The sequence below is a fragment of the Lathamus discolor genome, chromosome 2 (assembly GCF_037157495.1).
Source record: "Lathamus discolor isolate bLatDis1 chromosome 2, bLatDis1.hap1, whole genome shotgun sequence".
Lineage (NCBI taxonomy): Eukaryota > Metazoa > Chordata > Aves > Psittaciformes > Psittacidae > Lathamus > Lathamus discolor.
In genome coordinates, this window is record NC_088885.1 from 146,682,298 (window position 1) to 146,707,818 (window position 25,521).

The 25,521-nt window shown below is 43.3% G+C and overlaps 1 protein-coding gene and 1 long non-coding RNA gene across 2 annotated transcripts; one reads left to right on the forward strand and one right to left on the reverse strand.

Moving 5' to 3' along the window:
- The first annotated feature begins 866 nt into the window (after window positions 1-866).
- Window positions 867-19,561, forward strand: COLEC10 (collectin subfamily member 10). Its single transcript, XM_065668852.1, has 6 exons — window positions 867-1,410; window positions 12,391-12,462; window positions 13,901-13,972; window positions 15,906-15,959; window positions 17,266-17,361; window positions 19,157-19,561. The coding sequence occupies exons 1-6, from the start codon at window positions 1,263-1,265 to the stop codon at window positions 19,546-19,548; spliced, it is 834 nt and encodes a 277-aa protein (XP_065524924.1). The 5' UTR covers window positions 867-1,262; the 3' UTR covers window positions 19,549-19,561.
- Window positions 17,221-24,738, reverse strand: LOC136008921 (uncharacterized). The gene is made up of 3 exons (XR_010610277.1): window positions 23,396-24,738; window positions 20,191-20,338; window positions 17,221-17,480 (listed from the first exon to the last, which is right to left on the reverse strand). It is a non-coding gene; the product is annotated as an uncharacterized LOC136008921 (long non-coding RNA).
- Window positions 24,739-25,521: the final 783 nt, after the last annotated feature.

The following is a 25,521-nucleotide window of genomic DNA, read 5'->3' on the forward strand; positions in this document are numbered from 1 at the left end:
GCAAAGCAAACCTGCTCTCACACACAAGACAGTTCAAAAGCGTAGCTTAGCTTTTGAGTTGTGAAGCCATCTCCTTCATTGTGTGAGAAAGAAGTTTATGAAATTCCTGGAAAGATTACACATACTCATCTCCCCTTTCTTTTCTGCCAGTGCACCTCGAACGATCTGCTGCCCCTGGGTACTGTGCTCTCCCGAAATGAAAGCTAGAGTTTTTTCTTGGAAATGATTCCTCACAGATGGATATCTGTCACAGCTGCTTCCAAGGGAGTATATAGTGGTTTTGCATGCTACTTGTTCCACCATCCGTGAGGCCTCTTCTCACACCCAGCTTCGAAGTCCCTGCACCCAGCTGAAAACCTGACAGCTGCCTCCTGGGATTTGAACCAGATCAGCTTTCTGGACAACCCAAAGATGACATTCTGCTGGGACCTATGCTACACATGGCTTCCCCCATGTGCAGCACAGGGGAAACATATATGGGAGGAGGTGCTGCAGTGGTTCAAGCTCATCCTGCTCTGTGGCTTCAATCCTGAAGTCTGTCCTTATGTACTGTGTCTATTAACACAATCTGGGCTTGGAGCAGCCATTATGGAGCAATCTGTAAGCAGCATAAAATCATCATTTATGGGTTTCTGGCTAAAACACAAACTGATATAAACTTTTCATTTGCTAGTCTGGGGACTATGGGTACACAGCACCCAAAAAGTGCAAAATAGCACCAATGACTTCCAGCCATAGCAGACTGGCAGCTCGTCTGCTGTCACTAACAGTCTCATTGGAGGAAAGCTTTTGTGGAAAAGTCTCTCTACATGTTGCATGGAGTCTGCATTGTTCTTCCAGCACACAGCCAGCCACAAGTATCCTATAACTAATTAGTACGTACTTGGATACAATACTGAAGTCTTCTGTCTCTTGAGTAAATGAAAAACTGGGCATGAAGAGTTGGTGCCGAAAGGAAAAAAAAAGACAAAACAGATATTCCCATATATTGAAGACATTTTCCATGGCAAAAGCGGCTAAACATCTCACAGATAAGAGATAAATTGGAATAAACAGCTGTCACAGTTAAATAAATATCCTGGATAATGTGCAGGACAGAAATAACTGTAGCATGGTCGAACTCCTTTCTTCACTTTATTTAGCTGTTCTTGCATGTAGCTCCCAATCTTTCCACTGCTTCAGTTAGTGGAGCATTTATTTTTGAGTCAGCTGCATTTGTTAAGACTGTAACAACGAAAGGCATTTCCTGGGAATCTGCAAGGATGAGCAGCAAGAAAGAACAACAGCTAAGGAAATTCGGGACCCTAGTAGTGATTTTTATCTTCCAAGTCCAGATTTTGGGTTTTGATGTTGACAATCGACCTACAACAGATGTCTGCTCGACACACACAATTTTACCTGGACCAAAAGGTGAGGAATATCAGGTTGATAATGCTGACACCAGTACTGATAGAGGCTGATTTTTAAAAATACAGACATGGAGGGCTTGTGGAACGGGCTGGGGATGGGAGATGCGCATTATTGCAGACTGTACAAACATCTAGAAAAGTGGAACTGTGATGGGGGAAAGTGATGAAGCAAGGAGATTTGAATTTGCTTTGCTTTAGCTTCAGGAACAGTGTCACCTATTCTGATGGAAGTTAGAGGTGTCCTTTTGCATCTTTCTCCAGCCACATAAATCTTCTTTTACTTCTTGTATTCACCAAACAACCAGTACAGCTAGCAGCCACAAATGGAGTGACTCTGTTTAAAAGTAGGCACCTATTGTGAGCTGCTAATGGTTCGCTTTGCACCTACTGGTAGGAAGAGATACACAATATTTAAAATGACCGAACTGTCATTATCTCCAGATGTTTACTTGTAAATACAGCTCTGCAGCATTCATCAGAGCTGATTCAGCAGCTCTTGTTGAATTAAACAGGACTTTTGCTACAGATTTCAACAAGAGCTATATCAGTTCTGTCATATGCAGGTCTTTTATCTTCCAGGCACTTTGCAGATATCTGGAACAAAATTTTCTGCATTAACTTACTTTTTGTGTAACACAACTAACATCAGTGGAATTGCCTGGAGGGTATCTCAGTCAAAAAATTGGGTCCATAATGCACAAATCTATCTTGCAATGACAGATCTAAAATATATATTCCACACCATGACTACTGCAGCTCAAACTATTGCCTTCTTTTTAGTAATTCATTGTATTTTTCTATAGGCTACAGACTCAGAGAAAAAAAAATGCAACTGATTTAAATTTTAAACAGAAAAAAAGATTATCAAGTCAAAAGCACTGCTACAGACTCATTTGTTTTTATGATGGATTATTCAAATGCATGTTGCTTAAAGGACCACTTTTAATCAGCAAGTTAATTTCTTTATGATTACAATCCAGGCTTAAACTTTTGCTGCCACAGCATAAATGCAGAGAGATGTAATGATCCCCAAGGGAGCCAGTGGGAGCTTGTTTAGTTAGTATCTGAATAATGGCAGGCTGGAGAACAAAGTGTGACAGAACAGTGTTTAACAAGTCACAGGGCTAATGAGGTGGTCTGGTGACACACGAGAGTAGCTGGGACTCCAGCTGGTTTCTGTGGTCTAACTCACATAGGGAGCAGTTAAAGGTTGGATATTATGGTTCTTTGCAAGCGTGATCCTGGGAAAGTCAGGATTTAGTCATTACCGGTCCTATTGCCTCCTGGCTGACACCAAGACACATGAGCCAAACAGTATATTGGCACGGTGTTCACTACTACTTTAAGATTAGATTACCATGCCCAAGAAACATGATTGGTAAAAGGAGTATCAAGTAAATCACCTCCAAATTACTGGCTCACTTCCATTGCAGGTCATCAAATACATTTTCCCGTCTATGTGCTATAGTCCTACAAACTAATCTCAGTTCCTACCAGAGCTGAGCTTATCCGGGACAGTTACAAGTGGCTCTCAGTGGCACTGGTTGTTTTGACTGCCACTCAGCTGGCAATTCAAGACGGAGCAGGCTGCATGTGTGAACTACCCTGTTACTCCTCAGGCATCCTTTGTACTCGAGGTTGAAGCGTGCTGACCTAATATGGCAGAAGAAAGTCTGTCCTGCTGCCAGTTTTCCTCTATCCATCTTATGTCTGCAGACCCAGAGCACGTGAGCCCCCAGCCTACGACTACAGCAACACTTCACTGCTCAAGCTTTAACTCTGATAGATAAGCCTCTGACTTTTCTTGCTGCAAGTTCTATTTTCTGTGCTACTCCTGTTGTGCCCCTTTGTCCACCATTCTCCTGAAAACGGATTTTGTTCCACCCTGCACCAGTTTTACCCCCTCACCTCCAATCTGCTCAGCATCTTCAGCTATAATAGAACACAGTGGTGCTCCCACAAGACAGAGGTGCTGAGCTCACAGAGGGCATTGGCCAGCTTTTTCTACCACCACATTCCTGTTGTGGAAACTTCCTTCTTCCACATGAACATGGGAGCTTGTAATGGGCCAGAGTAACTAGAAGTGCAAGGAATTAAAAGGTGTTTAATCGCTGTAAGACTTCCTGCACCATCACACCTCACCTATCCTAAATTGTCCTGCAGGCTAGATCCAGTCTGCGGGCTACAAGTGGGATAGTCCTTGGTGCTATGCAGCAGAAATACTATAGTTCCCATCACACAGCACAACGGAGAGGAGAAAGCTGAGGGAGAAGTGAGGTTGGTTTGAAAGGCCCAGTATTTATAACCCTTTATTTCTTGCACTGTTGGAGGCTACATTACACACTTCATCATCTAGGCATTCACAGCTGTTATAGGAGCAAGCACCTGACCCCTCTGCATGCTCACCCTGAAAATCATCTGTTGGAAAAGGATCATTAGCGTTGTGAAAACTGGCCACTTCCACAAGCCTTATGTAACTTGTCAGAGTTAATTTGTGCAAGCCAAGTTCTTCCCCTTCAAAAATATACTCTTCCTTATGCTCATACCAGAGGTGTCACAAGAGAAGTATGATATGAATGAAGGGATGAAAGGAAAGGGTAATTCCAGGCTGATTATCAGGAAAGTCTTCAAACCGGTTGTGACAGTCCCACCAGCTCCCTCAAAAGCATGAGACAAAACCAGAGGCTTTAGTGTATAACACAAGGAGCTAGAAAATACTGTGGAAGGATGCAGCCTCCAGGAACAGAAGGAATGCAGTAAATGTCCTGTAAGCCTTTTGCACTTTCTGTTGCGATGATAGAAGTCAGTCTGAACTAAACTGCTCAGCATTAGAACCGAATTGGAGTTTTAGTCTGACCTCTGGTGGTCCTGAGCGATGCAAACCAGGAGCCTTGCAATCCCCTTCACCTATCGGCTGCTTTTCCATTCCTGGTGCAAGCAAATGGAAGTTGAAGCCTGCTTGTAAGGAATTATGGAAAGAAAACAGGCACTCCAGAAAAAGGGGGATAAAAAGAGCAGAGGAAAGCAAAAGCTGGCACCCCAGTTGCCTTTCCTAGGCAATGCTCTGGTTTCTTCTCAAAAAGAAGGGATAATTTTTAATGAGCACAGCCCTAGTGCAATGGCTGCTTTGTTCTGCCTTCCTTTTTTGAGGTACACAGCAAGCTGGCTTATACAGCAGTTAAAAACAGAAATGTGTGAGGCATTTCCTAGGACCCTTATTGAAATAACCCTAGGAAACCAAGAAAAGAGGAAAATATATGCTTTGGACCAAACCAGATTTTCAGTATTTGTAACTAGTGATTTTTGGTGTTTGACCTGAGATGTTTAGGAACAGCTTGGTCTCAGCTGGACTGCTGTGGCACAGGGCCTCTGAAAACTTAATTAGGTAACACTGATCCACAGCTGAGTAATTAGGGCAATGAAGGCCAAGCTCTGTACTCCGTCAACTTCTTGGGCCCAAAGAGGGCCAGATCAAGCATCAGCAAAACAATGAATTTCCCAGGACAGCCAAGAGCCTGGCCTAGCAAAGCCATTCATGGCCCTATTGCTTACTTTCCACCTTTCCAAGCCTGGAAGCAAGCTGACTGTTGCTGCTGCTGAGGGAGGACCTGGCACTGTGGAGAGGCAGCAGCTAACACAGTGATAGCAAAAGTTGGTCCTTGCCCTGGCAGCATCAGGAGCACTGGGCTCTGCTCCCCTGGGCTCTGCCTTTGACTGGTGTCCCAGCTCTGTCCTTCTGTCCTGCTCTCTCTTGAAGGCTGCAAGCTCAGTTTTGTCTAACCTGCAAAGGAAGTTTTAAGTAAATAGGATGTTGACATAGATGAGATGGGATCTGACCTGGTCTGAGTAAAACAATAAGCAACAGCATGAGGGCGGAAATAAGCAGAGAGCCCAAACAATTGTTTTCTATACTCCCATTAAAAGCAAGAGCAGCGGGAAAGAAGACTGGGATGGGGGCTGGCTCTTTGGTAGTTGATTTGTTTGTGGGAGCTCAGTGTTTCAGAAGACTGGATCTAGATCTTGCTATCTGCCCCAGGTCCCAGCTCATATCCTTTGAAATCCAGACACAGGAACTTCAAAGGTCTTGAATCAGATCCAGGCTGAGAAACTGGAATGAGATGAAATCTGAAGAATACTGGGAGTTTCCCATAGCAATTTAGACGTAAAATGTTTCCTTATTATTTCTGACAAATGATGCTTATAAACTCTATGACACTGGCTGGTGCCTCAAAATAGCATTTACTGTGGTCTCCAGTATAGCTGTCCATCTCTCTAATTGTGCTTACGCAATTCCACTCCTGGAAAATCTCAAACTCGCTCAGAAACCAGATATGCTCTTATCCACAGCTCCTTCCGAAAATATAAAATGCCTTACCACATCCTATAGGCTGTTCAAACCTATAACTTAGTGCTTCACGTTTGATCTGAAAAGCCCTTTAATTTCAACATATAATTCTATTTTCATGGCTTTTAGACTTCCCCATCTTAGCGTACATTAAGTTTCAGAAGTTTATCGGCCTGAGCTACAAAGCATGTATGTGGGGACTTTGAATCCATAAATTCAAAGTATTTTGGCCAGCCTGATGCCTCATTGAAGCCACTGTAATCCAATGGTCTCTGAGATCGTGTCAGAATAGCAGAGGAACAGACTGGGAAAATTCAGCCAGGAAAATCAGGAGAATAAGGAATAATTGAAATTATTTCTTTGTCATTAAAGAGACAGTGTGTGTCCCAGTCATGCACAAAGGCCCACGCTTTCCAATAATACAAGTTAGCTTACAGAAGGCTTGGGTCTGGCTCATGCAAGGCAATAGGAGAAGAGGGTCAACAGACATTTATAAGTGGAAAGCAAGAGCAGAGAATCCAGTTTACTCTCGAAGATGCCTTCTATTTCACTAAGGAAGGGCAACTGTTGTTTAATTTGGAGCTGGGTGAAAAAAGACATGTCCAAGAACAGTAGAATCTGTGTGAGGCCTGAGTGCTCCTACAGGACACCTGGAAGAGTGGCTATGGGTGCAGTTGCACACTACAGTTGCACTCATCTGCCAGGTTTTCTGCCAAAAACAGGGGCGAAACATCTTCTTCCCCCACTTTGACCATGTGGTGTTACCTTCACCTTGTGCTGGCTCAGCTCTTTTCTCATCAGACTGTTCATCGAGCTGATTCAGCTCACTCACTAAAAATGTGTATTTGCCTTCTTGAGATTCCTCTCTTTATTGGGTTGAATTCCTTCAACACAGGGTCAACATCAGGCAGAGTGCAGGGAGGTGTGCAGGCCAGTGCTGGGGGCTGAAGGGAGGAAGAAGGTCAGGGAAGAGGACATTGAGTCAGATAGGCAGAAGATGTCAAGGAATCCTGTCCTCACTAGCCATATATAGCTTGAAAGAGCAATATATATATATATCCAGCCATATATAGCAAGAATCCCCACTGCTACGGGAAATTCACTAAGGATCTAAAAAGACACTGAAAGTGAAATTAGAGGAAATCTTGAGGCTTTCCATTGATGTAGCTGTGACGCACTTGTACACTGGAAAAACAAACTGAGCTGTATTTGCGTATTTTTTAGAGTCTGCAACTCCCTCTGGTGACAAAACCTCTCAGTAGAGACTGTGCATGTGCAAGTGCTGCAAAGGTTCACCGTGCTCAGAGTCACTGCGTCCATAGGCTGCAGAGCTAATCCCCTGGCTATCTATAAGGCTCTGCAGGAGGGCAAGGCATTCAGTTGCTCCTGAAAGGTTCTCAAGGCTTCAGAATGATGCACATCTATTTGTCCCTTAAGTTTAACACCCACGGCAGGCAGAAATCACCTTTGCTTTTCACATTCTGTCTGTGGAGGTGGGCAGCGTCCCTGCAGCACTTCAGGTGGGACTACAAGCATGAAACATGGAGCTCAGCAGAACTGTGTCATGCATGATCAGAGGGTAAAACACCTAACAGATTCCATACAAAACCTTTGTGGTGGAACACTGACTATGACTAAGAATGCTAAATGTATCCAAGGCAAGCAGTACAACGCACCCATGTGCAGACTAATCAATACTAACCATTCTTCTCCGCTCACAGAACTCAGTCATACCCCCAGGGCTTCTCAAGGACTTTTTGGCTGGTGGAGGAATGTTTTCATGTCAGAGTATCTGATGTAGGAGGGCAACTGTGCTGAACCCAGGACACCCAGCATAGGTGGTGTTCCTATCATTTGAAAGGGTGGGTATGCCTGGAGTGCGGAGGAGGGTACACCTGCAAAGAGAGGCTGAGAGAGCATTAGTGTTTCTGTAGTGTTTTGGTCAGGAGATGGGACCTGGAGCTGACCTGAGGCTATGACTTGCCAGCCAGCACACCTGAGAAAGTGCCTCAGTAATGGATCCAGGGAGTCTACCAGCAGAGCTCCAAGTGAAAAGACTTCATGCTCACAGAGAAACTCAGGCATTAATCCAGCTAGGAATCTCCTCCTGCCTTTAGCCTTTAGGCAGCCTGCAGACATGCTCTCACCCTGATGCAGTGCTGTCTCTATAGATAAATGTGGGCTCCACAGTCCCCAGGGATTACACCCTGGTTCTTCAAGAACCAGGGTCAGCCCCTGATCACAAGACTTGAAAAGTCACTGAACACATGGGAACAATCTAAATCTTCCTCAATTCATGAATCCAAACCAGATAAACCACCTGCAAAAGATCCAGCAGGGAAATCTAAGTCACTTGAAAGTCAGTAAATTATTACTGATTAAGTTCTTACCAAATGTAACCTCTCAACATTGCGTTCTTTAATGAAACTCCTAAAAAGGCAGAGCCCCTTTCAACTGCCTGAAAATCCTGCTCATTATTAGGCCTTAGCATCTTCCTGAGCCTGTTTACGGGTGAAGGAAGGACTGTGGTTCCCTCCCAGTTACAATTAAAATTTTCTAATGGCTGCAAAAGTCATTTACAGCTTATGGCTCCTGCTTCCCTTCTGTCTCACACAGTCCCAAGCTGGAAGAGTAGTAATTTATTGCTCCGTGCGTTCATTTTAATAGTCTGGTATTTAAAATCTGTGACACAGAAGAAGTGAATCTGCTTGAGGGAATACTAACAAGATTGAGAAATGGTCTTGCTTCAGCTACTGACTCCAAGTGCTTCACCCATGCTTCAAATGCCAATGCAAAGCATTATCTGACAGCCTTCCAACCACAGTTCTAAGGTGACAATTCGCTAATTAGGTTAAAACTTCACCTGACACTGCCCCAGGTGTAAAGCAGCGCAAAGGAGAGGTTAACCTTTAGGTACTGGCTACAACCATATGAGGTCAGGATACAGGGGTTTGGGGTTTTTTCTGTAAGAAAACTCACGTTGCACAAAACACAGTAGTACAATATTCAAAGACCCGGTCCAGAGTACTGTCAGGATGTAGATTCTTTTCTGCCAGATTACAAGACCGTGGGTAATGCAGTGGGATGGCCTGTCCACGGGAAGTCCCAGAGGAAAGGCTGGGATAGTTATCACAAATTAGAAACGAAGCCTACTCAACCCCTGCCCAAAACAAGTCACCCAACCTCTAGCAATCCCTCCTACCTGGCTGCAAATCATAGCGGGACCACAAGGAGGGAGCATAACCCAAGAATTCACAAAGCCTGCGCTCCCTGTACACCACTAAAGGAGGAGACAACGCATTTATAACACCGTATTATTAAGCACTTCGCTTAGTCCAGTTTTACGTTAACAATGAGATGGTACCATTAATACTGTTTGCTTCGACCTCTGCTTTATAATGGCCTTCCCCTTCTTAGATGCAATATGGGGTGAAAAGCAGGATTTCCATCCCTTACAGATAGGCAAATTATTCTTTCAATTTTCCTAGGTAGGAAAACTAAGGCAGGGTGTGCTAGGCTGCTTTATGACAAGGTGAAAGAGAAACAGGTGACATATCTTACTGCCCTCTCCCTCAGGCTTTAAGAGGGCTTGAGCAAATATTGGGACTACACAAGGTGTTAGCAATGGAAGTTGAGACACTCTCTAACCTCCCAGAATCCCCAGAACAAACTTGCACACCTTTTATCCCTTTTCCTTGTCAGCTCTCAGTATAATGCCCTTACAGGACAACCTAGCTTCATCCCCAGCAGCCCCATGTGGGAAAAGCTTGTTCCAAAGGCTCTCAGAGAAAATCACTGCAGCTTTCAGTGGCTTGAAATGTTGAAACTGAGATTGGAAGAAAACACCTTTGGGAAGTAATCACAGCTTCTCCACTTGTATATTGTCTTTCTTTCCTGGGCTCTATTTCTAAGATTAACTGTCTAAGCAATGTTTCTTACAAAAAAACCCACCCCATCTTTCTTGCAGAGAGGTCTTTCTTCTGCAGCAAACAACAGCCTCTCTAAAGCCCTTAACCCAACAGAGCAGGCTGCAAGCCACAGGGAATGTAGCTGTCTGGCCTGAGTGAGGTAATGAGGACTGCCATGGTGACAGGCATGGTTTGGAAGGTCAGCAGGAATCTGGTTTGCTCACCTGTGTGATACAGGCCAAAGAAACTCGCTCAGCAGTTTCTACATCAGACCCAGAGTTACAGCATATCTTACACAAAGGAATGCATTGCACGGGGAAAGGCTGCACATGAAAAGCCTTCTACATCTCCCTCCCCTGCCAAAGAGTGTGGTCATTTGTTAAATATCTCCATGTTGCATTTCTAGTCAGGACTTATCCAGCTTTTCCACCCCTTGAGTCACACCCTGCTTCCTTTCTGTTATTACAGTTTTCCCCCTCTATGGGTTTACAGACCATGATCATACCAGCTCTTAACTTCTCCCAGAATTTCATTTCACAAGCCCTTCACCAGCCTCTGGGAATCTTCTGAATTTCTGAACTACTGAGGAGTGACTTTTACACTTTTCTCAAGGGTTTTATAGATGGGTTTGGAAACGGCGATTTCTTGGTTTCTCAGTTGTAAATGTTAGCGCTGAGGTCAACAACAAAATTAAACTGTACATTCTCTTGCTCTGCTGTTTGATGGTCAGTAGACAAGAACCCGATGCAAGCAGGCATCCTTCCATCAGTTCCAGGCTCAGACCTACAGCTTCAGGTGGGTATTTAAGGAGCCTGGCTTTTGGAAATACCCAGTATTTAAGAACCAGTCCCCATCACTCTAGCAAATGCATCCTCCCTCCAATGCGAACTGAAGCTCAGCACTTTATCTTTCTCAGCTTGGACCACTGACCTTCCCCCCAAAAGGGCATCCTGACCCACAGGGTGAGCCTGCCCTCCACAAGAGAGTCCCAGCGCTGAAGCTTTTTTGCAGCACATAGGGACACACTCAGCCCAGTCCACATAACTGACATGGAAAGGAGCCAAACAGCTAATACTACATTTTATTGGCTGCAATTACTATGCACCACTTCTCACCTGTCATCACGCCACAGAGCAGCCCACGATATGCCACCTATGGCTACAGAAGTAGGAGAAGGTAAATCAGAAATGAGTGGGCAGTACATTTCAGAAAACAAGAATGAGGCCGAACGAAACAATCAGTCTTAAAGCAACCATGGGAAGCTACTTTGTCCCACAGCACACAATTAAATCACTGACCTCTTTGCACAGGGTATTTATTATAGGAGCCAAAAATGTGAAAGGGTTTAAAAGGCGTAAGACTAATCTGTTCAGGGAAGAATCAGTGGTGGCTGTTCACAAGTGGACTGAATGCAATGCTTGGTTCAGGCAAGCCCTTAAACCACTGCTTTTGAGAGGCTGGAAGTAGCTGCCTGGGTCATAGTCACCCTCAGCACACCCAGTTCCCTGAAAACCTTGTGCCAGGGTTGGAGGCACCACCCTCAATGAGGCCGGCTATTGGTCTCTTCACAAAAAGCTGTTCTGTCCTTACTTCTCTTTTGCTGACATCCAGGCTTCCCTCCCTTGGGTCTCCATACACTGAAATGCAGCCTCTTCTGCCCTTCTGGGCTGCAGGCACAGACACAACTGGCTGCCACTCCCGCGGGAGATCCTGGCTTGACCAAGAGACCATGGCACTGCTTCCCACTGCATGGCACAGCTTACTGCAGACAGCAGCAGGGAACAGGGACAGAGGCTTTGGAAGGCTGCTTATAGTCAATGCTGGTCATTTGGTGCACGGGGGTACAGGGGTTGGCCCCCCTCCAGTATTTTTTTGTCTAAAAAATAGAGTAAAGATGTTCTTGGGATTTGGCAAAAAACTAAGAACTAGAGGATAAGAAAATCAAATGCAGTCATGCCTCCAATTTCCTGTGCAATGTGAAGTGAAATTGTATTCTACCTAAGGAAAGAGATAACATTTCTTTCCTACTTATTGCTGTCTTGCTCCTTTATACTGTAAGCTGCTCAATGAGAGACTGTTTCTTACAATAGTACTTATATACTACTATATAGGAACCTGTGTCATAGACTCCTGATCTCATTTGGAGAAATCCCTGCGCTCCTGTAATAAATGCAGTGATTTTAGCTCTTACAGATATTCTGCGTATGACGTTTTGTAATGGCAAAACATGTTTGTTATGCAAATGCCACCTGTCAAAACCTGAGGGCAAGAATTCTGCCCATACTAAGAGCTAAGGTCTATGTTAAAATCTATTTCAACGTATTTACATTCCTTTCATTCTAAAACCACCTGTATACCTTGAACAGAGTCACTACAGAGTCACTAGGAACAATTAAATTCCTATTGACTCCCCTGGGAGTTCGCCCATGTGTGTACAGGTTTCCAAACACAGAAAGATTGGTTTATTTATCCACTTCATAGTTAATAAGGCTTAAAGGGAAAGACTAGAAGTTGGTGTTGTATAATTCTCATGTTGGAATAGCCGCTCCAAAAAGGAAATTCTTTAGCTTTTCCTAATGATGGTCAGATTCATCAGCTCTTCTCTGGAAATTTCTGTCATGGCTACTGTGCCTGCAAATAAGAAATTAGTGAACTTTACTTTCTGTGGATGTACTTATTGCACCAAGAAAAATGTACCATGATGCTTTATTTTCTGTTTTTTTGGAAGGGGATGAAGGTGTAAAAGGAGATAGAGGAGAAGTGGGCAAACAAGGAAAGGTTGGACCAAAAGGACCAAAAGGTATTTATGATGGTTTGTTGGCTATTACTGATATATTAATATAATTACACACAACTGTACTGGTGCATATGATCGGTGATCTTTAATGCTTTGCATTCCTGTTGCACCAGTGGATTTCACAATCCTGTCAAACATTAATCAGTGAACCTAGCAATACTTGCAGAGCTTGTTGTAATTCCTACCGACATGTAAGACAGCTACATATGGCAATAAAGCAAGAGTCATGTAACAAACCAGCGCATTTACTACTGCTCTCCCAAGTAGCTGTCATAAGGTCAGAAGCACAATCTAGAATACCCAGATCATATGTATAATGAGGAAGAGTACTATTCTCTTAACGAAATGATCCTTTAGTCGAAACTGAATTTTGAGAGTTATTTCCTAGTAATAGGAAGTCAGGATGCTCCACAAAATCCAGTCTCAGTTGTCCCTGTTTTGCAGAAAGGCAAGTGGAGGCATACATGAAGAAACAGTGCTGCCTCTGATCAAACAGCATCTGAGCTGAGCACAAGGAGCCGCGAATGTCTCGGGGTTTGGCTCTATGAAACATATCCCATAGCCATAGTGTGAGCTGGGCAGAGCGTTCAGAGGCACCAGATGTGATGGTGTCAGCCTTGTTTGCATGCTCTAATGAAAAAGCTTAATTTATCGTTAGAGTTTAATGATAATGCCTATCCATGTTTTTTCTTCCATGACAGTGGTTTAAGACTAATCAGGAAAGATTTTACTTTTACAGACACTTTAAAATCACCCTGTTATTATTGTTAAAATAAAAAAGCCTTTTCCATTTTTAAATACATTCATATGGTTTTGCTTCTTACCTTAAAGAGAAGAACAGGTAAAATAGAAGGGAATCAGTAACAATTTATGAAGCATCTTAGTGATGTTAAATTCAGTGTGGAAACTGAGATTCCCTAAACTGGGCTGTCAGCAGGTGCTCTGAGGACTGGGAAAGCACACACAGCAAAACTAGTAGCTCCCTATTTGCAGTCCTGCTTTGAGAAGGATTCCCAGCAAAGCCACAAGGACGTTACAAGGAAGAAAGAAAGGGTTTTGTCTGGGTGGAGGAAAAAAAGCACCAAATAAAACCTGCTATCAGCCTTCTTTGGCTGTGAAGTAAAATCAGTATTTTACTGATTTTATTTGAATACTCACTAGCAGTTTTAGTTTGTATTTCTGTAAGGAAACATGATGTTTCTGCACATTTCAACAGGCAGTTCTAGTAAGGTGCCTTGCAATCTCCTACTGTTGTATGCTGTAGTAGCAGAAATCTGCACTGTTCTCCTCCAACTACTCTCCAGGCTCCGCTCGTTTTGACTTTGCCACACATGTGGACTAGCCAAGCTCAGGTAAAAACAGTAGTAGAGACCTAAATAGTGCCTTGGAAAGAAATTACAGAAACCATCCACACTCTTTTCCTCTTTATTTCTTCTCTCAGGAAACAAAGGACCTGTGGGGGATGCTGGTGACCAGGGAATGCTTGGGAAAATTGGCCCAATTGGTGGAAAGGGTAAGCTCTGGTGTGGGAACTTTCTTGTTTTTTTCCCTCAAGGTAAATATATGTTTTGTGAGAGTTCCAGCTATGAAGTAATATCAAATAACGGCTGAGACCGATGCTCCCGACTAAAGTTATGAATAAAGATTGGTGACAAGAGCTAACTGAGATACTGCTTTATTTCCCATGTGCATTGTAACTGACTTACTTGGCTAAGATAATTTGCTTTATAAGTTAAGAAATCAATTTTCTTTAGTGGTAAAAGAGGAAGGGAGAAATCAGGCTCTTGTGAAGTAAATCCTCTGAATGCTCTAAAAGAGACAAATTTGTGTCTCTGCTTTGGACACTGAAGGCCTAAGTCAATATTCTGCTACTGCTCAGGATGCCACACCTTGTCACCTGCACTGCTGTAGGACATGTGAGCAAGCACAGGGTGGCTCAGTAAGGAAAACGGTTTAGGAGTTTTAAGAAAGCACTCACGTAACCAGGGACAACGACTACTTGCAATCCAGGCGGGCTCCATGTCTACCCGGACAATAATTTCATGAAATTATTCTCTAGTTGTCTGAGAAGAACAGGTATTCCTTTCTGGCATTCCTGAAGAGCTACTTAGAAGGAATATAACTTCTGCTGCTAGGTCTGCCTTGAAAGCTGAGCAGGGACACCACAATCCCCAGGGGAACTCTGGTCTCTAACTAGCACATTGGGTAGAACCATCACTCCAGGAGCTTCCCAAGCCAATGTTTTGATTAAACCTTTGATGGCCTCTAGCCAGCCACGTATCAGAGGAGAACAAAAGAATGTGGCCTGAAGGACTAATTTTCAGAAGTACCCAGATGGTTATCTCCTAAAACTGTCTTCGGTCACCAAAGGAGAGTAGAATTTAAGAATCCCACAAATTACTTTATCTGTAAGTAAACCAATGCTCTGAGCCTTTAAATCAAGCTCGCTCTCAACCTGAATGTACAATTTATTTGCCCCTTCTAGTTTTTCTCATTTTCTTTCTTTATTTGCAGAAGCAAAGGTCACTAAGTCACTGTTTAAATCTACCATGAAACATTCAAGTTCTTAATGAAGCAACCCTGACATTTCAGCTTGTAAGTGTGCGGTGTCAAGCAATGCTCATTAAAATCATAGCCAACTCCTAATTCATTTTACACAACCATATAAAGGAAAAAATATCAAAACATGGCCATCAACAAGGCAGAGCAAGTACTTGTATTTTTTGGCCTCTGAAGGTTTTAATTCATAAAAGAAGAGCTGACATGAATTTCAGATAAAGTCCAGCTGTTCCTGATGCAAATTACAGCCGAGATTTTTCAAAAAGCTAGTCACCTCCACTTATGTAGTAGCACAGCATTTGGAGAAGTATTTAAATCATTCTTATGATTTACAGAAGAAGATACCAGCAACTGGATGAAAATAAGTCACATTTCCATGGAGTATAGCTGATATGAAATGCTGCTCCTTACTGACCTCATTTTGTGCAGGTGCTAACTGCTGCCTGCACACGCGAAGTGTTGCACACATGAATTCAGTTGCTTAGTGCGCATCAGCTTCATCTGGTGCCTCATCCCATCATGGAGCTACTGAACCCAGGGAAGGGCTCTGTCCTGCAAGGCAATGTGAGAAACCAGGTCTCACCTCTCGCAGATTTCATGACTGCTTTCAACCTCTCAGGATCATTCTGCAGTTTATGTTCAAAGTAGGTGGTACCAGGAGCCAAGATGCCTGTGTTATCAGTGAGTTAGCTATTAAACAGTTCCTTTTATTTCCATACACCAGAATTTATCACAATTTATTTGACTTGGCACATCTGCCAGTACAGTACATCAGGGCTTCCTATCAAAAGCACAGCGTTAATGTATTATTAAACAGGTTTTTCAAATACTCCCCCCTGACATGTGCACTGTCTGAGATCTGAGACTGTATTTTCCTCTTTGTCCAGGTGACAAAGGAGCCAAAGGCTTATCGGGGGTTTCTGGAAAAAAGGGAAAAGCAGGTAAGCTGTGCATCCTCCTCTGCACAATGGTCAAGTCTGCTGGGTCTTTTATTTCAGGGTTGTTTTTTCTGGAGTTTCATAAAGTTTTAGGCCCATGGAAAAACTTGAGAATAGATGAAATGAACAGGAAGAGACTGAAAAGGTTTTGTTTAGAAAAATGAAGGCTTGGGTAGGGACCTGACTGATACCTATGAATGTACCAACATACAGAAACATGCAGAAGAGCAACCTAAATTCATGGGCAATGTTTGATATCACAAAAACTAACACATAGACAGGCCAATGGTACATTTATACTGGAAACTAGAAGAAAATTTCTGAATACCAAAGGAATTAAGTCCTAATTCTATTAAGGATTGATATTAATACATATTAGTTATTCTATTGATTTTCCTAATAGGAGCATGGGGATGAAAAGTGATTTTAGATAGAGCATAATCTGTTGTCAAATAAATGCAATGCATTTGCTCACAGTAGGAGAATTTGGATCTGAAGATCCAGAAAATTCTGTTCAGTCCTAATAACTTTGACTGGTTTTCCACCTTGAATGTACACTTGTGTTAATTTTTAAGAGATTTCATATGCAACGCCAGTTTGGTTCTTAATGTGAATTCATCAGCAACTTTTTTTCCCTCAGAATAACAGAGGAACAAACATAAACGTATACCAAGCCAAAATTCAGTTTACCAATGAAAATATAACTGAGACTTCAGTGCTTGAAAGCTGTTATTTGAGTAGGTATAGACTATTACTGCAGGACCACACCTGCATGCAGCAATTAGACTAACAGAGTCCTTCTACTAAAGTTTTGCTAATCCCACCTCTATGCATGCTCACAAAACTCATTCACTGAGAAAGCAACAGTTCCCCATTTCATGGATGCTGATCTTTCTATTAGAAGGCTGGGGAACCTGTACTATTTACAGATATGAGGTAGACCACTGGCATTCAGATGTAGTGATTAACACAACAGTCCACATCTCTAGAGCTAGATGAAACCAAAAATGAGAAGGGCAGTGGATATGCAAATCCCACACTGATATAGGTGGAAAGAATATGGCAAACTTTTCTATCCACACTTTTAATAGTAGGGATTCTTAAGCCAGTTAGCAATGGAGTGTACAAAGCCACAATATAAAGCTCTTTGACCAACAGAACTATGGCCAGTGGGGCAGGATGGGACTGGCTCTCCACAAGTGGAGCAAAGTCTTCAGAAAGTTTGGAAGTGGACTATAAAGGACCCTCCACACACACACACAAATGCTTCTAAACAGATAAATCCTCTTTTTTTTTTTTATTGCATCAGGCACGGTCTGTGACTGTGGAAGATACCGCAGAGTTGTTGGACAACTGAATATCAATGTTGCTCGTCTTAACACATCCATCAAGTTTTTAAAGAATGGTAAGGATCCTTATGTATTTGATGTGATTTATTTGGCTCATTGTTATTCTTCCACCATTGCTACTCTATGGCAACATCCATAGAAGATCTGGAGAGAGGGTTGCACTGTGTGAGGCACTCTGAAAACATACAGAAAAGAGACACCTGTAAGGATATAAGCAGCAGATGACCAAAAGCAACATATAAATTATCAACAGCATAACAGAAAGACTCATTAAAAGCACAAGGCACAGCTTGGTAACCGCCTCTGCACTGTCAAACTGCTCAAGCTCTGCTGCCACACAGGCAATGAAAGAAAAGTTTGTGCCAATCTGCTCCAGGGAGGCAGGGAAAGCCATAGAAACCTACTGATCCTTCTGCTGCACAGGAAGGCTGCAGACATGGTGCTCTTAGTGCTTCCCTCAGTGCAAGCATCATTTTTCTGTAACAAAGGACCAACACTCAAAGGCATGGGTTATAGTACCTAAATACCAATACCTAAATACCTAAAGGGGGCTTACAAGAAATTTGAAGAGGGACTTTTTACAAGGGTATGTAGTGATAGGACAAGGGGCTATGGCTTTAAACTGACAGAGGATAGCTTTAAATTAGATGTTAGGAAGAAGTTATTTACTGTGAGAGTGGTGAGACACTGGAAAAGGTGGCCCAGAGAAGCTGTGGATGTTCCATCCCTGGAAGTGTTCGAGGCATTGCATGGTGCTTTGAGCAACCTGATCTAGTGGAAGGTGTCCCTGCACATGGCAGGGGAGTGGAAGCAGATGATCTTTAATGTCCCTTCTAATCCAAACCATCCTATGATTCTGTAAGAAGCCATGTCTGCAGGCAGTGCTGCCACATGGACACTGCGAACTGTCCCCACTGAAAGGAAGGAGGCACATTTCCTGGCATAACAGAGATTTTGAGAAGGCTCAACCACTCTTCTAGGACTAGGGCTGTATCAGTAAACTAAATGTGTTTGAGACGGTTCTTTGGCACTGTGGGCAACCAGCACAGAACAGCACTCATCTATATTGCAAATCTTGTAAAACTGAATGCCGTATTATCCAGAGTGTCCCTCTACGAACTAACTGACTGCGCCTGGACTAAGTCCTGAATTGTTTGAGAAAGTATTAGTTATCCCAGGCCAAAGTTCTGCTCAGGACCATTCCCAATTGCTATCCATGACCAGGGACCATCAAGTTCCAGCTGCCCAGGCATGCTCCTTGGTACTGCTTAATTCATTAGGATACACGCTGGTTGAGAAGTTTGGCTTTTAAAGCTGGTGAGCAGGCAGGTTTTGTCCAAGTCAATGTCACTTAGTGGCTACAGAGCAGCTCTGAATATCAGGCTGTATTTAAATGTCTTATTTTAGCAGTTACATAGATTTTCATCTACCTAGAAAGGACTTGAAAAGCTATTTATACCCCCGTGTTTCTATCCCAGGGCACTCTTCCACAATCTTTATTCAAAAACATGCAGATCAGTGGGGATGATCCAGAATTATATGACCATTTAGCATGCTTTGTTTGATTAGTACTACATATCCAGGAAGTAAAGCTTAAGTGTCACAGGAGACATATGCCAACCAGGACTGAGTAGTTCTGGTCCTAATGTGTGCGAGGTGCTTGTCAGTCCCGCTAGTAGCATCAATCTTTGATCGTGTCCTCATCATTTATTACAAACTCAGCTCTGGGAAGACTTTTCCTCTTTCCCTTTTATTAATTCTAATGTAAAAATCATCTCACTGTCATACTGGAACAGAAGCACCTTCAATATCTGTTGACATGCCATTATGCAATTTTCTTCCCCTTTAAAGTTATAGCAGGTATCAGGGAGACAGATGAGAAATTCTATTACATCGTGAAAGAAGAGAAGAATTACAGAGAAGCCTTGCTCCACTGCAGGGACAGAGGAGGAACACTGGCCATGCCTAAGGATGAGGCAACCAATGCCCTGATTGCTGACTACATCTCCAGCAGTGGCCTCTTCCGAGCCTTCATTGGGCTGAACGACATGGAGAAGGAAGGACAATTTGTGTATGCAGACAACAGCCCACTGCAGAACTACAGCAATTGGAAGGAAGGGGAGCCTCATGACCCAGCTGGCCGCGAAGACTGTGTGGAAATGCTCAGCACGGGAGAGTGGAATGACTCCGAGTGCCAAGTCACCATCTACTTTGTCTGTGAATTCCTCAAGAAGAGGAAATAAAAGTGCCACAGAATTCCTCTGGTACCTGCTGTGCATGCAATAACCCCTCCTCATTCACTCAATGTAGGGAGAGCAGACAACCAGGGACAGGGCTCAGTCCAGCCTTCACCTCACTGGATCAAGCAAGAATAACTACTGTTAAGATGGCAGTGACTGTAAAGTCAGCACAGGCATGCAGGGAGCATCCAGCCAGCTGTGAATTCTGATTTCATTTCTATGTGCCATTTAGGATGGGCATTTTTACGCATAATTTAGGGGCAAATTTAGAACACACAGAGGTGAATATGAGTTCATTAATGCTAGGAATGGTAAACTCACTGGTATATTAATTACTGATGTGTTTCACAAAGCCCACAGACAGAAAGAGTTGGGATCTTTACTTATCTCTGACCTGCACAGGAAATCCTTGCCATTTCCCTGATGACTTCAGAGCTGGGAGAACAGATTTGTAGCTTCTCTTGAAGAAAATCCTTCTTTTTTTTAGAATCATAGAATTATTGAAGTTGGAAGGGATCTCTAGAGGTGATCTCCTTGAATCTTCCATGCAAAGCAGGGCCAGCTTCAAACTTAGATTAAAAGTTCTTATGCTCTCCTTAATTTGGTGGTGCAATTATATTGCCTCATATGCAGGGAAGAACTTACTTCTTTTGGCTGCCAACTCTATCGTCCATCAGGCTGGTCTGAGGTGTGAGAAATTAATTTAGCAATTGCACTTCTGCATGCAAGCCTGCACAGCTTGTAGGCAACCTAAGACTAGACGGCACAGTTCTAGTCTCCAGTCCTCCAAAATCTGTGAAAAACATAGATAAGTCTAGCACAAACTAAACAGTGCAAAAGAAGCAACACCATTGCTGCAGGCTGTAAACAGGCACATGTAGTATCAGCTATACCAGGGTGCACTGCTGGCTTAACAAATGCCTCTAGGAATGTTAACTCCCTAACTCAGTAGCTAGTAACATTTGACGTCTCATGCTAAAATCACCTGTGCCTTTACAACACTGGAAGCAGCTATATAGGCTTTATCCCCCAAGAACCCAGATTCAGGTGTGGTTGAACAACTTAGTCATGCACTTCAGCAGGACTCTCCACAGAACATGAGCAGCGAATATGAAGGCTTTGCTGCTTAAGCCTGGCTACTCAGATCTCCATGTCAGTATGCCCACAATGGATCATGTCTCTGGATATTTTCATGTCTTTGATAATACTGGAGAAGCTCTCTTCTTCAGGCACAGCAACCATTTTGCCTTCAGAAGTAAGCCTGCTCTTACCCATGGTTCACCTTTCTTTACAGCAGGAGACGTCAAGAGAAATGCCAGGGCCCCTGTAATGAAGCTCTATAGATTTTCTTTCCTATCTGACACTAAAAATGAAGGAATAATATCTGGAGGCTAAGGAGAATGCTAGACACTAAGCACAGTGCAGCAATGTACCCTGCAGGGCGCTCTGAGTACCAGCTGCATATGGTCTTCCTCTGTGTATATGAAGAGTTGGACATGCCATGAGCTATTAATGCAGAAGGGCAGCTCCAAGTCTCCCTTTTAATGCTGTGTACAGCACTGCAAAGACAAATAGACAAGTCTACTTCCTCAACCTCACCCTCAACAGGAAAATCCTCCAAACCATTTAGCTGGTTGTTAGTTTGACTCCAAGCTCATATTTGAGCAATGACCAACGCAGGAGCATCCCAGCAGACTCAGTGACTCAGTACCACTCTTGCAATCCAGTTTCTCTGCCACTTGTTCCTCCAGAAAACCACCTATTGCTACGAGCATTAAATTACCCATGTTGCCACACACCCTCCAGGGAACTATTCAGGCCCATGAATGAAAGGGTGGAACCACATTTCCTTTTATCGCTGCCCTACTATGCTATGAGAGTGTTTGGGCACATAGGTTCACTTAACACAACATAACTCATCCTGGATTGTTCCCTTCCTGAGAATTGATATTCCTCCAAATTAAGCAGAATTACATTTTTAAGGATCTATAATAATAAACTCATTAAGCTAAATGCTTTGGTTTAAGTATCATTAATGGGTAATGATAAAGAATGACTAATTCAAGGTAAAGTTTCTTCAGGAAAAGTAATGCCTTTTAGAAGTTCAAGTGCAGGGCTGCAAGACTCACAGTAGGTCAGTTCTTACTAGTCATGCAGAAGTGCCAGAGTAGCATCCCTGTGGGTAGGGACAAGCACACTGAAACACTCTCCAACCCCCATCTTAACTTCTGACCCAAAAAGTCACCAATACATGCTTGCCAGACTGGGGGTCCCAATTCTGGAAACTTCTTGGCCATTCTGAGACCACCAGCCGACAGAATCCTTAATGCTACACTCATTATGAACAGCCCGCTTTTCCATTATTTTCGGGAAACTCAGGGCTGGGAGAAGGTGAGAGAGGACAATAATTTGCTGCAGGATCAAGCTCTGCCTGAGATTGGATCAGGCACTCTCCTTCACGTACAAAATCAGGGAATACATGTCTAAATTGAAACTCTGGTCTTCAGGAGTCTGTGAGTTATAAGTAATCCTGGAGCATGCTCCATGTATGGGAAGGAATGGTGGTCACAGTCTCTGGCTGTGGAAGCAAGAGAGGATCTCGTGTTGAGTTTCTGCAATAGAAAGGCTGGAACTGCCCAGTTCCTCCATCCTCCTCCTCGCCTACCACATCAGGTTAATCCTTTCTTAAATAGAAAAAATAAACAAAACCAACCCTTTTACCCACTAAATACTCACATACAGTGGGCAGAGCCATACCAGTTGAAACAAGTAGACCTGGGGTGGCCATTCCTCTGCTAACTACTGAAGAGGAACAGTAGAGGAGCAGAGCAGTGTTCAAGCTAGCCAGGCATAAGTATGATCAGCTGCTTGCACAACCCATTCCTGCAGCACGAGGTCCTAGTTAATAAATTTTGCCAAGAAGCCTAACTCATAGGCCAAGCCAAATAAAAAAGGCTATCCCACACAGGAAACCTGGCAGGTAGGTCCATACAGCTCTGCACCATGAAATGTGGACACAAGCTTGAGCATGCACTAACTCAAGTATTATAGCTGTGTTTTGCAGGAAAAATATACTCGTTATAATTAAGAATTTGGGCTCTATCACTGCTCACCAATGGAAATTCACTGTGGTGGGTAAAGTACCTTAGGTTTCTCCAGGAAGTGGATGGAGCCAGGAATACAGGAAATGGTGCCTGACTACTCAGGATTTATGGTCTGTTAGAGCCTGACACCTAAATCATTTTACCCAATTCCAGTATTATTTTTTCCCATGTTTTTCTTTTAATGATTCCCAGGCTGAACCTTTCTTGTTTCAATTTATGCTTCTTGTCCTCCCATCAGTTACCACTGTGAAGAGCCTGGCTTAATCTTCTGCTGCTATTAGGTCCACCTGAAGCCGTATCTTCTTCAGGCCGGACAAATCCAGTACCTTTAGCTCTCCCTTACATGGCTCCAACTCCAACTATCTTGAAGGCCCTTGGCTGAACTTGGCTCCAGTTTTTCAATGCCTTTCCTGTCCTGGGGGAGCTCAAAAGGACACAGTGTCTACATGTGGTCTAACAGGTGCTGAGCAGGAGCATAATCCCTTGCATCAAGCTCCTAGCCACACTCCCTCCAGCAGAGTCAGGATGCTATTAGCCATCTTTGCTGCCAGGACTCCCCAGGGCCTTCTCAGAAAAGCCAGTGAGCTCCAGCCTGTATTGGTGCAAGGGACCAGCATTCCCAGATGAGGGAAACTGCATTTGTCCTTGCTGAGTTTCATAAGGTTCCTGCTGGCCCATTTATCCAGCCTGCCTAGGTCCTTCTGTATGGCAGCCCTGCCCACAGCATATACACTGGTACAACTTACCATTGCTGAGATCCATGCTGATTGTTCCCAACCACCACCTTCTCGTTCATAAGCCCAGAAATGTGCTCCAAGAGGACCTGCCGCTTTTAAGTTCCATGAGGACCACAGTGATGCTGATCAATTTATAGTTCCCTAGATTGTCTTTGGCGTTTTTTAAGAAGGGTGCAACATTTACCTATTTACACTCATTAGGAACCTTTCATGAACTCCGTATCCTTTCCAATACGATAGAGAAGCCCTGCAGAGACACCAGACCAGTTTTCTTGGCACCTTGGATGCAGCCTGTCTGGTCACATGGAATCTTCTGGTTAAACTCTCGCAAGTCCTCTGACTAAACACTCATACTGCTTGTAATTCTATTTGAACCCTTTCCCTAAGCACAGAGGAATGGGATAGCTTGTTGGTAAAGATGGCAAAGAAACTTTAGAATGCCTCAGCTTTACCTGTGTCTGCTGCCCCGCCATAAAGTAATGGTTCCACATTTTCCTTGCTCAGCTTTTTTATGCTGACACTGTAGTGGAAGCTCTTCTGGTTACGCTTCCTGTGCAAATCTCAACTGCATATAATTTGGATCTCCTGAGGCTACCCCTACAAACTCAGGCAGTGTTTTTAGATCATTCCACCACAGCCTGTCCCTGTTTCCACTTCCTCTATACTGCCTTTTACATTGAAGCTCCACCAAGCTCGCTCTTTAGCCACACCAGTCTATTGATATACCTGCTTGCAACTGTACAGTGAACACAAGACAGCTACCTAAGATCTTGCTACACCCCTGTAGGAATACTTCAGAATGCTTCCTGCTCTCAGCCAGCCAGGATTTTACGATATTCTGAAGATTGTCACCTCACACAGTGCAGGCATTATCATCTGGCTTTCCCCACATTCAGAATGCACAGATACCTATAGTAAACAAAATGTTTTAAAAGCTAATTCTAGTAAAAATGATCACAGAATCAATATGTACATTTAGAATATGTTTTCCTCAAGCATTTCAAACAATCGCATATGGGCATTCAGCAGATCCACTTCTTTCATTGCCTTTAACCTGTTCAATCACTTAAGAAAAATAAAGAAGTTAGCACCTAGAACAATGGAGTGCCACATTTTTGACCACAGTCATGAGAATATATAGGCATCTCTAGTTTCACATACAGTCTTAAACAGCACATTTAGTTGTAGTTCAAGTAGCTGAAATTGCTAGTAAGAAATGCAATTTGACACTGTGTATGATGATAAAAATAGTAAATGTGTCACAGAGAGAGGGATTAATTTATGGTTATTTGGAAAGCATTGCACTAGATTGTCTTGCTTTAATAGTCTGCACAGGTACAAAAGCCATAGGTTGCCATCTCTTTTTTATTAAAGTCATACGTAACCTACTCAACATGTGTAAGAAAGAATGAGCAAGATCAAAGCAGTAGCTTAATCTGGGTTGGCTTTATGCTTGCGCAGAAAGGGACAACAGCAAGTTGTAAAAGAATTCAGTGCCTACCTGCTGCATGCAACACGTCTGACGGCAGCCCTGGGGCCCCACCTTCCCTGGCCTGGGAAGGTTTCTCCACGCGGATGTTTCGACACAGGGAGGAAAAGTTTCACTTGATTTTCATTAGGTGGGTGGGACCAGGAACTTGCATCGCCCTGTTTTGCAGACAGCAGTAGCAGCCTAACAAAGCAGAGTCACTAACTACACAAAACCCTCCATGGCTGGAAAGTGTGTGTGACCAGGTACATTTCTGAATCCCTAGGATCCTTAACATCCTCAGTGCTATACCTGTGCTTAAACCTCATTGAAGTACCTCCTAATCAAGTGCAGATCTACAGATGCTGGGGCAGTACAGGGGCTGTAGCTCCTCTCTGGTATGATGTAGCACAGCATGGGAGCATCTGCGGAGCCATGACCTTCTCATACAATGCAATTTCATCATGTATCTTCCCTTATGTTGCATTTGCTTTTGCTTATGTGCTTTTCAAAACAGGTGTAACTTTTTTAAAGTAGCCAGATGTCAACGTCCTGGGTTCAGCAGGACAGTCAATTATTACCTTGGTCTTAATTGTTGCAGACATAGTTCAAGACATACAAGTAATATCCTTTTTGAAACAGATTTCAGTCATGAATTCTCTGTTCA

What these genes read in the sequence shown, in the direction of transcription:
- COLEC10 (XM_065668852.1), top strand. Translation starts at nt 1,263, where the DNA reads ATGAGCAGCAAGAAAGAACAACAGCTAAGGAAATTCGGGACCCTAGTA. An exon ending in AATTTTACCTGGACCAAAAG is followed by an intron (nt 1,411 to 12,390) that starts GTGAGGAATATC and finishes TTTTTTTGGAAG; the next exon opens with GGGATGAAGGTGTAAAAGGA. An exon ending in CATCAAGTTTTTAAAGAATG is followed by an intron (nt 17,362 to 19,156) that starts GTAAGGATCCTT and finishes TCCCCTTTAAAG; the next exon opens with TTATAGCAGGTATCAGGGAG.